Genomic DNA, 14,759 nt, shown 5'->3' with positions numbered 1-14,759 from the left:
AGCCACACCAAAGGTGGCGGCTATTACCAGATGTACTGGTACAGACAGCTGCCAGGAGAAGCAGTGAAACAAGTAGTGTTCACAACAACTGCCAGCAAAGTTCACGACTTTGGAGAATTCAGCAAAGAGAAATTCTCAGCCACCAAGCCTGACGCTCACAGTGGGACATTCACTGTGAAGAATCTGGTGCCAGAAGATAAAGGCTTGTACTTCTGTGCCGTTAGTGAGCACAGTGATACAGACACATGTGGAAGCTGAACAAAAACCCAGCGCGCTGTTGGCAAAACATTTTATCTGCTCTACTGTAGGGGGACCTCAAGTACAACCACAGAACATCACATACTACAGCGACACTCCCACCTCTAACTCTTCATATCTCCGTTGTAACGTCACACCTCCCATCACTCAGACTGACACTCACTGTCACTCTGGATCATTTTGCTCAGAACACAATAATGATCACAGCTGGTCTGATAAACTCTCTGCAGCCCTGCTCTGTATTATAGGTAATGTACGTTATGACGCTGAGCACTGACAAGAGTTACTGCAGCTTTAAATGCATACAAATATCCATGTGAACAGAAGATACTGTTTCTTGGATGGACTACAGAGGGAGCTCTAGACTAACACTGATATGATATCTGACCATTAAATTGCACATATAGCCTTTTGTTAGTAATCAGTATCATTTGTGGTAATAGTGGCTGTGCAAAACAAGGTTTCAACAAATGTCACAATGTGAAATTATGGGCAGTTAATGTGACACCATATGTACTCTGTAATCTAACCCAACATCTTTAACAGACATTTGTAATGTTCCTGTTTGAATTATTGTCCTGTTGGTTTCAAATTGTGTTCAATTATTATTTCATTGGGTTTTAATTCCATTAAAATTTCAAACCCATTCTTTGCAAAATTTTGCCAAAGTTAGTTCTTGACAATAGAAGCAACAAAATAATTTTAACTCAAGGTTCACTTACTGGAACCTCATTACACTTACACAACCAAAGAGCATAAGATTTGGTTTAAAATTCCAAATCCAAGTATGCTAGTTTAACTGAGGTCATTTAATCCACAAGCTCTAGGCAGCAAGTCTATGTTACACATGTTTTCTCAAACTGACAGAAGTCAGTGATAAAGCTAAATGCAGGGGTAAAACAGGGCAATATTGTGAATTAAAACCAACTAAAAAAATGTTGGGAAGTGAGTACCTACAGAAATGTACAACACATGCAGTATTTATGTTTTGTTAATGAGGTCAGAAAGGACTAACTGGACCTTTCATAAAACAATTACTGCATTATGAGGAACAGACTGTCGTTCACGTTAAGGGTTGATGTTCATTTTTTTGTCTTGTCAGGATAAAAGTAACATTCCCACTAAAACAAATGCACTGCTTTCTCCATTACAGCTAAACTGCAAAATTCAGACTCAGAGCTGTACTCTTCAACACACATACTGTATGTTCTGCTGTTTTGTTGAGCCTGGGTTCACTACAGGTCTTTCTTTCTTATCTTGTTTCCTCTCATTTGGAGGCAGTACAGTATGTCTGTGGTGTGTAGTGGCAGTTTTCAATTAAAGCCTGACGAGCCAAACAATGCATAAAAAGAAAATGAATAAACAAAGTAGAAAGAGAAAAAATGAGTTGCAGATTTTATTTTATGTGTCTGCAGTCAGTAGGTTAAATATATTGTCAGACAGGCTGCCACAAACTGATGCACCAAACTGCAACTACTACATGTTGTTTGTATATATCTGCAGTATTTCTCACACCTGCAGGGGGAAAAAACCTCATACAATGAAAATAAAGGATTTCCACGTCCATAGATTGTAAAATCAACACAGTGCTATACCCTGCTGACAAAGTGAAAGCTGTGATGTAGATTACGGACACCTCCCCTGTTTGTTATAATGCAACAGTGATGTGCTTTCGTCTACAGGTGCTGAGCTGAAAGCACCAGAAAGAAAAGCAGATAGAACAAACTCACATTTAAAATTCTTTACCATGATGTTTAAGGTCTTTATATTGTGTTTCCTTCATCTGCCAGGGAATAAGGGTGAGTATTTCAGACAGAGTAAGATCCTACACAGCTAATCATTTCAGTATTTAAAATAACATCTGTTCTTTTTCTACAGGTGCCTCAAATACCTACACTGTCAGCCAAAAACCTCCTTTCATCATAAAAGGAACTGGTGAATCTGTTGCCAGTGAGATCAAATGTTCACACAGCATAACAAATTTTAATCGTATTCTCTGGTACAAACAAGAAGAAAACAAAGCGCTAAAGTTCCTGGGATATCTGAATCTGGGCTTCCCAAACCTCGAGGACGACGTGAAAGGAAAAATCAGCTTTGATGGAGACGGCAGTAAAGAGTCAAGCCTCACTGTTTCAAATGTTTCATTAAATGACAGGGGTGTGTATTTCTGTGCTGCCAGTCAGCACAGTGCTGCAGATTCCCCTCAAGTCAATACAAAAACTGCACACAGACAAGATGTTCAGGCTCTTGAACACCTGCAGCCAGCCTCCATCTAAACTGAGCCTTTGAAGTTATTATCAACTGTTGTACAAAATATGCTCGTCACATTTCTTGGATGTGCAGAACATATTGTTTCTGATATTGTCTCATCAACTACAAGATTGATGGAGTCTTGAACTACAGACCACTGATAAAATGCAGACATCCAAACTATTCTGCTTCCACATTGTGTTTCAGGTTTAGATTTTGGTAAAAAAGAAAAACTTCATAAATCAGACTTGATCCTAAGATATAATTTTACTCACATTCTAGTTCTTCCATGTCAGTACAGAAAAACCTTCAATATTCTATTTTAATGATCATCACATCATGAAATCTGTCTTTCTCAGTCTTGTCAGTGCTACAGATCCTGATTTACAGGTAACATTCATGACAGTGATGAACTGTAGGGGGACCTACACTTCCACTGATACTCCCACCTACACAGTGTTAATGCAGAGACACCTGCAACTCTTCATGTCTCTGTAACTATGAGACTCTGGCAGTCTCTCTCTGTCAGAACATGGATATCATCAAACAAGATCTCCTCATATTGTCAGTGTTTTTGCTGTGGATTACAGGTAATTTACAATAAAATCAACTGAAAATAATACATTTTTTATTGTTTCATGGTTTTGCTCTGATTATAATTGATTATTCATTTGTTGGAAGTGATCTCAGATAACACACGGAATCTAAAAAGCTGAGTAAAAGTTTCTAATCGATAACATTTACTATTATAAACACAGGTCTTACTGATGGGAGTGATGTCACCCAGACTGACATACTGTGGAAACACCAGGGTGAAAATGCAACAATACACTGCAGCCACACCAAGGGTGGCACCTATTACCAGATGTACTGGTACAGACAGCTACCAGGGCAGAGGATGAATGAAATAGTTTTCACGACTACAACTCCTCCACATAAGTATCAAAGTGGCTTCAGTGAAGAAAAATTCCCAGCAACAAAGAACAATGCTGAGACTGGATCTTTGACAGTGAAGAAGCTGCTGTCTGAGGACAGTGGAGTGTATTTCTGTGCTGTGAGTAAACACAGTGATACAGGTGACTCAGACAGCTGTACAAATACCCATGTGAACAAAAGATAACAGTTTCTTTGATAGACTACAGAGGGAGCTCTAGACTAACACTGATACAATAACTCTGACTATTTGAAATTGCACATACCTTTTTGTTAGTAATCAGTATTTGTGGTAATAGTGGCTGTGCAAAACAAGGGTTAAAAATGTCCCAATGTAAAATTATGGGCAATGAATGTGACACCATATGTACTCTGTAATCTAACCCAACATGTTTAAAAAGACATTTGTAGTTTTCCTGTTTTAATTACTTTCCTGTTGGTTTCAAACTATGTTAAATTATTATTTCATTGTGTTTTAATTCCATTAAACTCTCAAACCCATTCCTTGCAAGATTTTGCCAAAGTTAATTCTTGACATTAGAAACAAAACCATTCAAAATAATTTTAACTCAAAGTCCACTTACTGGAAGATACGGTTAGAAGTCCCGAATCCAAGTATGGTAGCTTAATTGAGGTCATTTAATAGACAAACACTAGGCAACAAGTCTATGTTACAAATGTTTTAATACAGTTTTCAGAGGCAACGCTAAAGGCAGAGGTAACACAGGGCAATATTATGAATTACTACCAATTGAGAAATTGGATTTCTGAAATTAATGAGGTCAGAAAGGACTAACTGGTCCTTTCATAAAACAATTACTGCATTATGAGGAACAGACTGTGATTCATGATAAAGGTTAAAAAGGTCATATTATGCTTTTTCCCCTCTTCTTTATTGAGTCATATCTTTTTTGTTCATGTAACAGGTTTGCAAAGTAAAAAAGCCCAATGTCCACCCGAAAGGGAGTTCCCATCTCCTACAGAAAACACTGTTCTGAACTGCCTGAAAACAGCTTGTTTGTAGTCCAGCCTTTTCCCTTTGATCCCTGTGACGTCCCAGTAAAATGCACGTCATAATGCTCGCCAAGCGGCCAGGGTTCCAGGGTTCACTTCAGGTCTTTCTTTCTTATTTTGTTTCCTCTCATTTGGAGGCAGTACAGTATGTCTGTGGTGTGTAGTGACAGTTTTCAATTAAAGCCTGACGAGCCAAACAATGCAAAAAAAGAAAATGAATAAATAAAGTAGAAAGAGACTAAATGAGTTGCAGATTTTATTTTTATGTGTCTGCAGTCAGTAGGTTAAATATATTGTCAGACAGGCTGCCACAAACTGATGCACCAAACTGCAATTACTACATGTTTTTTCTAAAACTGCGTTTCGACTAAAGGAACTATACCCCAGAACTAGGAACCTTTGGAGGAACTCAGTGTTTTTCCACCGGAGGGACCAGGGTCTAAATGTAGTTCTGGGATCTTCATTTTACCCCCTAAAAAGTCCCTGCTCGAGGGGTAGTACTTTCCAAAAGTACCGGGTACTTTGAGGGGGGTGGGGCTTGCCTTGCAGTGAAATTCTGAATGGGCGAGTAGAGGCTACTGGCTTTGTCAAGTCAAACTAGAATTGAAATTTAGCGGGTCATAGGTGAAGACAAAATAAATAAATATTTAATAAAGTAATAAGCGGCCACTGACGGACTGACTGCAGAGAGGAGATCAAACGGAACCAACCAATGCTGATGACTAGACGGAGCATTTAAAAAGACGCACGGCATCGTAAGTTTCTGGGATAGAGCATGTATGATACAAACAAATACCGAGGAAAAGCAAGACTGTTAAAGAAAATGCTGCAACGGCAGCGTGATGGGTGGTAAGACTGTGTAGGTCTGAGATGTCTACGAAGTCTGAAGAGGCAGCCGGTAAGATCTCCTCATATTGTCAGTGTTTTTGCTGTGGATTACAGGTAATTTGCAATAAAGGCAACTGGAAAATTACACGTACTATAGGGGGACCTCAAGTACCACAAATACTCCCAGTTACTTTAATTCACCAAGCAAATTTTGATATAGCAGCCAACAGGATCAGAAAACGTCACACGCTGCAGAGACACTCCCACCTGCAACTCTTCATCTCTCTGTAACTACACTAACAGATTTATGAGAGTCTCCAAACACCAGAACATGGACATTATCAAACATGGTCTCTTCAGCTTTTTATTATTTCTGCTCTGGATGAAAGGTGACGTACATTAAGAATTCATTGCTTTACATTGTTAAACTATATTTTTTGGGATGGTAGCAGAGGGTGACAATGGTTTTAAAGTAAATACATTTTCACTATTAACTTAACTGTTTTACACAAAGGTCTTATTGATGGGAGTGATGTCACCCAGACTGACATACTGTGGATACACCAGGGTGAAAATGCAAACATTAACTGCAGTCACACCAAAGGTGGCGGCTATTACCAGATGTACTGGTACAGACAGCTACCAGGGCAGAGGATGAAGGAAATAGTTTTCACGACTACAACTCCTCCACCTAAGTATCAAAGTGGCTTCAGTGAAGAAAAATTCCCAGCAACAAAGAACAATGCTGAGACTGGATCTTTGACAGTGAAGAAGCTGCTGTCTGAGGACAGTGGAGTGTATTTCTGTGCTGTGAGTGAACACAGTGATACAGGTGACTCAGACAGCTGTACAAATACCCATGTGAACAAAAGATAACAGTTTCTTTGATAGACTACAGAGGGAGCTCTAGACAAACACTGATATGATATCTAACTATTTGCAACTGCACTTCTATATTTTTGTTAAAAACCAGTATCATTTCTAACTGGATCTTTCATAAAACAATTACTGCATTATGAACAACAGACTGTCATTCACATCAAGGGTTAATGTAAATTTATTGCATTGTGAGGACAAAAGTAACATCCTCACTAAAACAAATGCACTGTTTCCTCCATTACAGCTAAATTGCAAAATTCAGACTCAGAGCTGTATCTCTAAACACACATATTCTGCCGTTTTGTTGAGCCTGGGTTCCAGGGTTCACTTCAGGTCTTTCTTTCTTATTTTGTTATGTTGTTACTCACATTCTAGTGCTTCCATGCCAGTACAGAAAAACCTTCAATATTCTGTTTTAAAGATCATCACATCATGAAATCTGTCTTTCTCAGTCTTGTCAGTGCTACAGATCTGATTTACAGGTAACATTCATGACAGTGATGAACTATAGGCGGACCTACACTTCCACTGATCCTCCCACCTACACAGTGTTAATGCAGAGACACCTGCAACTCTTCATGTCTCTGTAACTATGAGACTGGCAGTCTCTCTCTGTCAGAACATGGATATCAAACAAGATCTTCTCATTTTGTCAGTGTTTTTGCTGTGGATTACAGGTAATTTACAATAAAACCAACTGGAAAATGTAAAATAATTTTATTGTTTCATGTTTTTTCTCTGATTATAATTGATTATTCGTTTGATGGAAGTGATCTCCCCCGCGACCCTGTACGCAGGATAAGCGGTTGACAATGGATGGATGGAAGAGATCTCAAATAACACATGGAATCTAAAATGCTGAGTAAAAGTTTCTAATTCTAACTTTTACTATTATATTCACAGGTCTTACTGATGGGAGTGATGTCACCCAGACTGACATACTGTGGAAACACCAGGGTGAAAGTGCAACAATAAACTGCAGTCACACCAAGGGTGGCAGCTATCTCCAGATGTACTGGTACAGACAGCTACCAGGGCAGAGGATGAATGAAATAGTTTTCACGACTACAACTCCTCCACCTAAGTATCAAAGTGGCTTCAGTGAAGAAAAATTCCCAGCAACAAAGAACAATGCTGAGACTGGATCTTTGACAGTGAAGAAGCTGCTGTCTGAGGACAGTGGAGTGTATTTCTGTGCTGTGAGTGAACACAGTGATACAGGTGACTCAGACAGCTGTACAAATACCCATGTGAACAGAAAATAACTGTTTCTTTGGATGGACTACAGAGGGAGCTCTAGACTAACACTGATATGATATCTAACTATTTGCAACTGCACTTCTATATTTTTGTTAACAACCAGTATCATTTGTGGTAATAGTGGCTGTGCAAAAGAAGGTTTCAACATCTGACTGAGAAATGTTTTTTACAGGGTTAAAAATGTCACAATGTGAAATTATGGGCAATGAATGTGACACCATATGTACTCTGTAATCTAACCCAACATGTTTAACAGACATTTTGTTCCAGTTTTAATTTTTTTTGGTTGGTTTCAAAGTGTGTTAAATTATAATTTTATTCTATTCTAACTCCATTAAACTTAAATTTCTTGCAAAATCTTGCCAGGAATTAGTCATTCTATTTAAGCATGAAAGTTAATTCTTGACAATAGAAACAGTACCAAGACAAAATAATTTTAACTCAACGTCAAGAAACAGCTAGCAAGTGGACTGAGACTTAGTCAAACTTTGTTATTATTCCTTAAATCTCAACTGAAGTGTTCAAACATCACCAAACACGTGTTAACATGTAAAATAGTTTATAAGAACAAGCTAACATACAGCAGAACAAAAACAACAATGACCACATTTAAAACCATTGTGTAGCGTAATTAAGCATGTATAACTAATGTTACATGAGGGACAAATCCAAGTATGGTAGCTTATAATTGATCATTTCATAGACAAACACTAGGCAACAACTAAGTCTAAGATAGTCACACTGACAGAGGTGAGTGATGTTTTTCAATGCAGGGGTAAAAACAGGGCAATATTATTAATTACCACCAATTGAAAAACACAAAAATGGTTAGTCTATGTCAGGAAGTCAGTATCTACATTCGTGTACATACAATATTTATGTTTTGTTAATGAGATCAGAAATGACTAACTAAACCTTTCATAAAACAATTACTGCATTATGAACACCAGATTGTCATTCATGTTACAGTAAATTTATTGCATTGTCACGACAAAAGTAGTATCCTCACAAAAACAAACATAACTAAAACAAATGCACGGTTTCCTCCATTACAGCTAAATTGCAAAATTCAGACTCAGAGCTGTATCTCTAAACAAACATATTCTGCTGTTTTGTTGAGCCTGGGTTCCAGGGTTCACTTCAGGTCTTTCTTTCTTATTTTGTTTCCTCTCATTTGGAGGCAGTAAAGTTTGTCTGTGGTGAGTAGTGGCAGTTCAGGAAGAGGAAAATGCATTATGACACCACCCAACTAAAAAGAAAAAAAAAAGATTTCGGATAGGAGGTTGTACCCAGCTATAGAGGTGTGAATATTCACTAGAACTGCACATAGAGTGATGAAAACACAGTACCAAAAACAAAGATGTTCTTATTTTCAGGCATAAAAAACAAGATGATCATCGTCTTCTGCATAGCCCTTAATGCCATAGTGGTTTCAGGTAATATAACACAAGTTTTCAAAATTCTTCTCTCAGGTTATTATCTAAAGCTCCTGTTTATTGTTCTTCTACTTTTATCTATGAAGACTCACCCTCATCTCCCATCATCATGTTCATGTTGTGTTGTTTTGTTGATACTTTTTCCACAGGTTCCTCTCTCAGTGACAAGGTCCACCAGACTCCAGCTGACATGTACAACACACCAGGAGAAACAGCCAAAATCAGCTGTTCACACAGTGTTGACAACTATGATCGAATCCTCTGGTACAAACAATCAAAGGACAGACAGCTACAGTTCCTGGGATACATGTTAGCAACCAGTGCAAACCCAGAGAAAGATGTGAATGTGAAGATAGAAGGAGATGCAAACAAAGGCCAAACCTGCACATTAACAACCGAAGAACTCAGTCTGAACAGCAGTGCAGTTTACTTCTGTGCTGCTTGGTTACACAGTGATACATATCGCTGCTCCTCAATACAAAAACTTCCCCATCACACGTTTCATCTCTGTATTACAGCTCACAGCCCCTCACACCTGTGTTCCTCCTTCAGTACATCATTACTCAGATCTTTACACTGAGAAAGTGGTGTGTAAGTGGTCACAAACATACGTTATATTTTTTCGGAAGAGTAGGATGCACAATGACACCGCCCATCGAATGACCTGGGAGGGTTTACTCAAAATGAAAGTTGGAAATACTCAGTATAACTGCTTCATTCATTGCAACGACTGAAACTGATGTTCATCAAACCAACCAAATAGCCAACTCAAAAAAGACATAATGATCATTGTATTTGTTTGCATTAACTTTATTCTGGTTTCAGGTAATGTCAGCGAACTTGAAATTTTAATTTACATTTTTAAATTAATCAGTCTATAGATTTGCTTGTGTACACCGAGTCTCCAATACTTCTGTTATTTCAGCTGAGTTTTTGCATTATTTTACAGTTTATATTTAATATTTAGGTTTTCAAATGACCAGTATTTGTTCTTATATTTTGTCTGAGGTTTTGTTAATCTTTTTTCAACAGGTTCCTCTCTCAGTGAACAAGTTCACCAGACTCCAGCTGACATGTACAACAAACCAGGAGAAACAGCCAAAATCAGCTGTTCACACAGTATTCAGAACTATGATCGAATCCTCTGGTACAAGCAATCAATGGAGAGAAAGCTACAGTTCCTGGGATACATGTTTAAAAACAATGGAAACCCAGAGAAAGATGTGAATGTGAAGATGGTAGGGAGTGCAGATAAAGACCAGACCTGCACATTAACAACTGAAGAACTCAGTCTGAACAGCAGTGCAGTTTACTTCTGTGCTGCTAGTTTACACAGTGATACATATCACTGCTCCTCAGTACAAAAACCTCCTCATCACACATTTTTTATCTCTGTATTACAGCTCACAGCCTGATGCACCTGTACTCCTTCCTCTCAGTAGATGGTGGTATATCTTTACTCAGACCTTTATACTGAGCAAGTGGTGTTTAGTGGTAGTTGACATGATGGTTATATTTAGGAGGAGGAGGACGCATTATGACACCGCCCACCTAAAGACTTCATGTTGATTTGCTGACAAGAGGGTTTACTCAAAGAGGAGGTTGGAAATAATCAGCATAACTGCTGATACACTGAAGAATAATGATTCACAATAACAAGATTATGATATTCTTCAATTTAACCAAACACTCAGAGAAGACAAAATGATCATCTTATACCTAAGCATCACTTTTAACACACTTCTGGTTTCAGGTAACAGCAAAATAATTTTTTTATTTCTTTTTCATGTTGTCAGCAAAATCTGTTAATAGATTTGCGTGTGTACAACCAGTCTCCTATACTGATGCTATTACAGTTACGTCACTGGATTATTTAACATCTTGTGTTATTCAGTTTTTATATTCAGCAATGTTTATGTTCATGTTGTCTGATGTTTTGTTAATCCTCTTTCCACAGGTTCCTCCTTTAGTGACCAAGTCCACCAGACTCCAGCTGACATTTACAAAGAAACTGGAGAAACAGCCAAAATCAGCTGTTCACACAGTGTTGACAGCTACAACCAAATCCTCTGGTACAAGCAATCAAAGGAAAGACAGCTACAGTTCCTGGGATACATGTTTGTAACCAGTGGAAAACCAGAAACAGGAGTGAATGTGAAGATAGAAGGAAATGCAAACAAAGGCCAGACCTGCACATTAACAACTGAAGAACTCAGTCTGAACAGCAGTGCAGTTTACTTCTGTGCTGCTAGTTTACACAGTGATACATATCACTGCTCCTCAGTACAAAAACCTCATCACACATTTTTTTTTATCTCTGTATTACAGCTCACAGCCTGATGCACCTGTACTCCTTCCTCTCAGTAGATGGTGGTATATCTTTACTCAGACCTTTATACTGAGCAAGTGGTGTTTAGTGGTAGTTGACATGATGGTTATATTTAAGAGGAGGAGGACACATTATGACACCGCCCACCTAAAGACTTCATGTTGATTTGCTGACAGGAGGGTTTACTCAAAGAGGAGGTTGGAAAAATCAGCATAACTGCTGATACACTGAAGAATAATGATTCATAGTAAACAAGATTATGATCTGATATTCTTCAATTAAACCAAATACCTAGAATAGAACACAAAATGATCGTCTTATACCTAAGCATCACTTTTAATATACTTCTGGTTTCAGGTAATAGCAATATGATTTTACATTTTGAATTTTCTTTTTCAAGTTGTCAACAAAATCTGTTATTGGATTTGCATGTGTACAGCCAGTCTCATATGCTGCTGCTATTACAGGGTTACTGGCTTACTGGCTTTTTAAAAACATTTTAAGTTATTCATTTTATCACTTCAATTTCCATTCTCATGTTGTCTGATGCTTTGTTAATCCTCTTTCCACAGGTTCCTCTCTCAGTGACAAGGTCCACCAGACTCCAGCTGACATGTACAGCAAACCAGGAGAAACAGCCAAAATCAGCTGTTCACACAGTGTTGACAACTACAACCAAATCCTCTGGTACAAGCAATCAAAGGACAGAAAGCTACAGTTGTTGGGATACTTGTTAGCAACCAGTGGAAACCAGAAACAGGAGTGAATGTGAAGATAGAAGGAAATGCAAACAAAGACCAGACCTGCACATTAACAACTGAAGAACTCAGTCTGAACAGCAGTGCAGTTTACTTCTGTGCTGCTAGTTTACACAGTGATACATATCACTGCTCCTCAGTACAAAAACCTCCTCATCACACATTTTTTATCTCTGTATTACAGCTCACAGCCTGATGCACCTGTACTCCTTCCTCTCAGTAGATGGTGGTATATCTTTACTCAGACCTTTATACTGAGCAAGTGGTGTTTAGTGGTAGTTGACATGATGGTTATATTTAGGAGGAGGACACATTATGACACGCCCACTTAATGACTTCATGTTGATTCTCTGATAGGAGGGTTTACTCAAAGAGGAGGTTGGAAATAATCAGCCTGACTGCTGATACATAGAAGAAAACATAGCGATTCATAGCAACAAGATTATGATCTGATATTCTTCAATATAACCAAACACTCAAAGAACACAAAATGATCATCTTATATCTAAGCATTACTTTTAACACACTTCTGGTTTCAGGTAATAGCAAAATAATTTTTCCATTTCAAGTTTTTAACAAAATCTGTTAATAGATTTACATGTGTAAAGTCAGTCTCCTGCTATTACAGTTGCATCACTGGATTATTTAACATCTTGTGTTATTCAGTTTTTATATTCAGCAATGTTTATGCTCATGTTGTCTGATGTTTTGTTAATCCTTTTTCCACAGGTTCCTCCTTTAGTGACCAAGTCCACCAGACTCCAGCTGACATTTACAAAGAAACTGGAGAAACAGCCCAAATCAGCTGTTTACACAGTATTGACAGCTACAACCAAATCCTCTGGTACAAGCAATCAAAGGACAGAAAGCTACAGTTGTTGGGATACATGGTGGGAGAGAGTGGAAACCCAGAGAAGGGAGTGAATGTGAAGATAGAAGGAAATGCAAACAAAGGCCAGACCTGCACATTAACAACTGAAGAACTCAGTCTGAACAGCAGTGCAGTTTACTTCTGTGCTGCTAGTTTACACAGTGATACATATCACTGCTCCTCAGTACAAAAACCTCCTCATCACACATTTTTTATCTCTGTATTACAGCTCACAGCCTGATGCACCTGTACTCCTTCCTCTCAGTAGATGGTGGTATATCTTTACTCAGACCTTTATACTGAGCAAGTGGTGTTTAGTGGTAGTTGACATGATGGTTATATTTAAGAGGAGGAGGAGGACACATTATGACACCGCCCACCTAAAGACTTCATGTTGATTTGCTGACAGGAGGGTTTACTCAAAGAGGAGGTTGGAAAAATCAGCATAACTGCTGATACACTGAAGAATAATGATTCATAGTAAACAAGATTATGATCTGATATTCTTCAATTAAACCAAATACCTAGAATAGAACACAAAATGATCGTCTTATACCTAAGCATCACTTTTAACATACTTCTGGTTTCAGGTAATAGCAATATGATTTTACATTTTGAATTTTCTTTTTCAAGTTGTCAACAAAATCTGTTATTGGATTTGCATGTGTACAGCCAGTCTCATATGCTGCTGCTATTACAGGGTTACTGGCTTACTGGCTTTTTAAAAACATTTTAAGTTATTCATTTTATCACTTCAATTTCCATTCTCATGTTGTCTGATGCTTTGTTAATCCTCTTTCCACAGGTTCCTCTCTCAGTGACAAGGTCCACCAGACTCCAGCTGACATGTACAACAAACCAGGAGAAACAGCCAAAATCAGCTGTTCACACAGTGTGGACAACTACAACCAAATCCTCTGGTACAAGCAATCAAAGGACAGAAAGCTACAGTTGTTGGGATACTGTAGCAACCAGTGGAAACCAGAACAGGAGTGAATGTGAAGATAGAAGGAAATGCAAACAAAGACCAGACCTGCACATTAACAACTGAAGAACTCAGTCTGAACAGCAGTGCAGTTTACTTCTGTGCTGCTAGTTTACACGTGATACATATCACTGCTCCTCAGTACAAAAACCTCCTCATCACACATTTTTTTTATCTCTGTATTACAGCTCACAGCCTGATGCACCTGTACTCCTTCCTCTCAGTAGATGGTGGTATATCTTTACTCAGACTTTATACTGAGCAAGTGGTGTTTAGTGGTAGTTGACATGATGTATGTTAGGAGGAGGACGCATTATGACACCACGCACCTAATGACTTCATGATGATTTGCTGAAAGGAGGATTTACTCAAAGAGGAGGGAAGAAATAATCAGCATTTCTTGATAGCTACACGATTCTGATCTGATATTCTTCAATATAACCAAATACATAGAATAGAACACAAAATGATCATCTTATACCTAAGCATCACTTTTAACATACTTCTGGTTTCAGGTAACATCAAAATAATTTCTCATTTCTTTTTCAAGCTGTCAACAAAATCTGTTAATAGATTTGCAGGTGTACAGCCAGTCTCATGCTGCTGCTATTACAGGGTTACTGGCTTTTTAAAAACATTTTAAGTTATTCATTTATCACTTCAATTTCCATTCTCATGTTGTCTGATGCTTTGTTAATCTTTCCACAGGTTCCTCTCTCAGTGACAAGGTCCACCAGACTCCAGCTGACATGTACAGCAAACCAGGAGAAACAGCCAAAATCAGCTGTTCACACAGTGTTGACAACTACAACCAAATCCTCTGGTACAAGCAATCAAAGGACAGAAAGCTACAGTTCCTGGGATACATGTTAGCAACCAGTGGAAAACCAGAACCAGGAGTAATGTGAAGATAGAAGGAAATGCAAACAAAGGCCAGACCTGCACATTAACAACTGAA

The 14,759-nt window shown here is 38.3% G+C and overlaps 2 long non-coding RNA genes and 1 gene segment (V, D, J or C); all 3 read left to right on the top strand.

The window, feature by feature from the left end:
- The first annotated feature begins 5,407 nt into the window (after positions 1-5,407).
- On the top strand, positions 5,408-9,147 carry LOC119910611. Its single transcript, XR_005445653.1, has 4 exons — positions 5,408-5,672; positions 5,798-6,839; positions 7,066-8,858; positions 9,008-9,147. It is a non-coding gene; the product is annotated as an uncharacterized LOC119910611 (long non-coding RNA).
- A 1,342-nt stretch (positions 9,148-10,489) lies between these two features.
- Positions 10,490-14,759, top strand: part of LOC119910599 — a gene marked incomplete in the record, with an annotated part of 34,613 nt that continues 30,343 nt past the window's right edge. Inside the window, 2 exon segments of the C gene segment in view lie at positions 10,490-10,611; positions 10,816-11,111. Of these exon segments, the coding sequence occupies positions 10,563-10,611; positions 10,816-11,111 (345 nt within the window).
- On the top strand, positions 12,293-13,760 carry LOC119910613. Its single transcript, XR_005445655.1, has 3 exons — positions 12,293-12,484; positions 12,675-13,406; positions 13,622-13,760. It is a non-coding gene; the product is annotated as an uncharacterized LOC119910613 (long non-coding RNA).

Source organism: Micropterus salmoides, unplaced genomic scaffold (assembly GCF_014851395.1).
Source record: "Micropterus salmoides isolate LMB-PRFRI ecotype aquatic unplaced genomic scaffold, ASM1485139v1 Ms_hic_scaffold_19, whole genome shotgun sequence".
Lineage (NCBI taxonomy): Eukaryota > Metazoa > Chordata > Actinopteri > Centrarchiformes > Centrarchidae > Micropterus > Micropterus salmoides.
The sequence above is the reverse complement of the archived record's forward strand: the minus strand, read 5'-3'. Positions and strand labels throughout refer to the sequence as shown.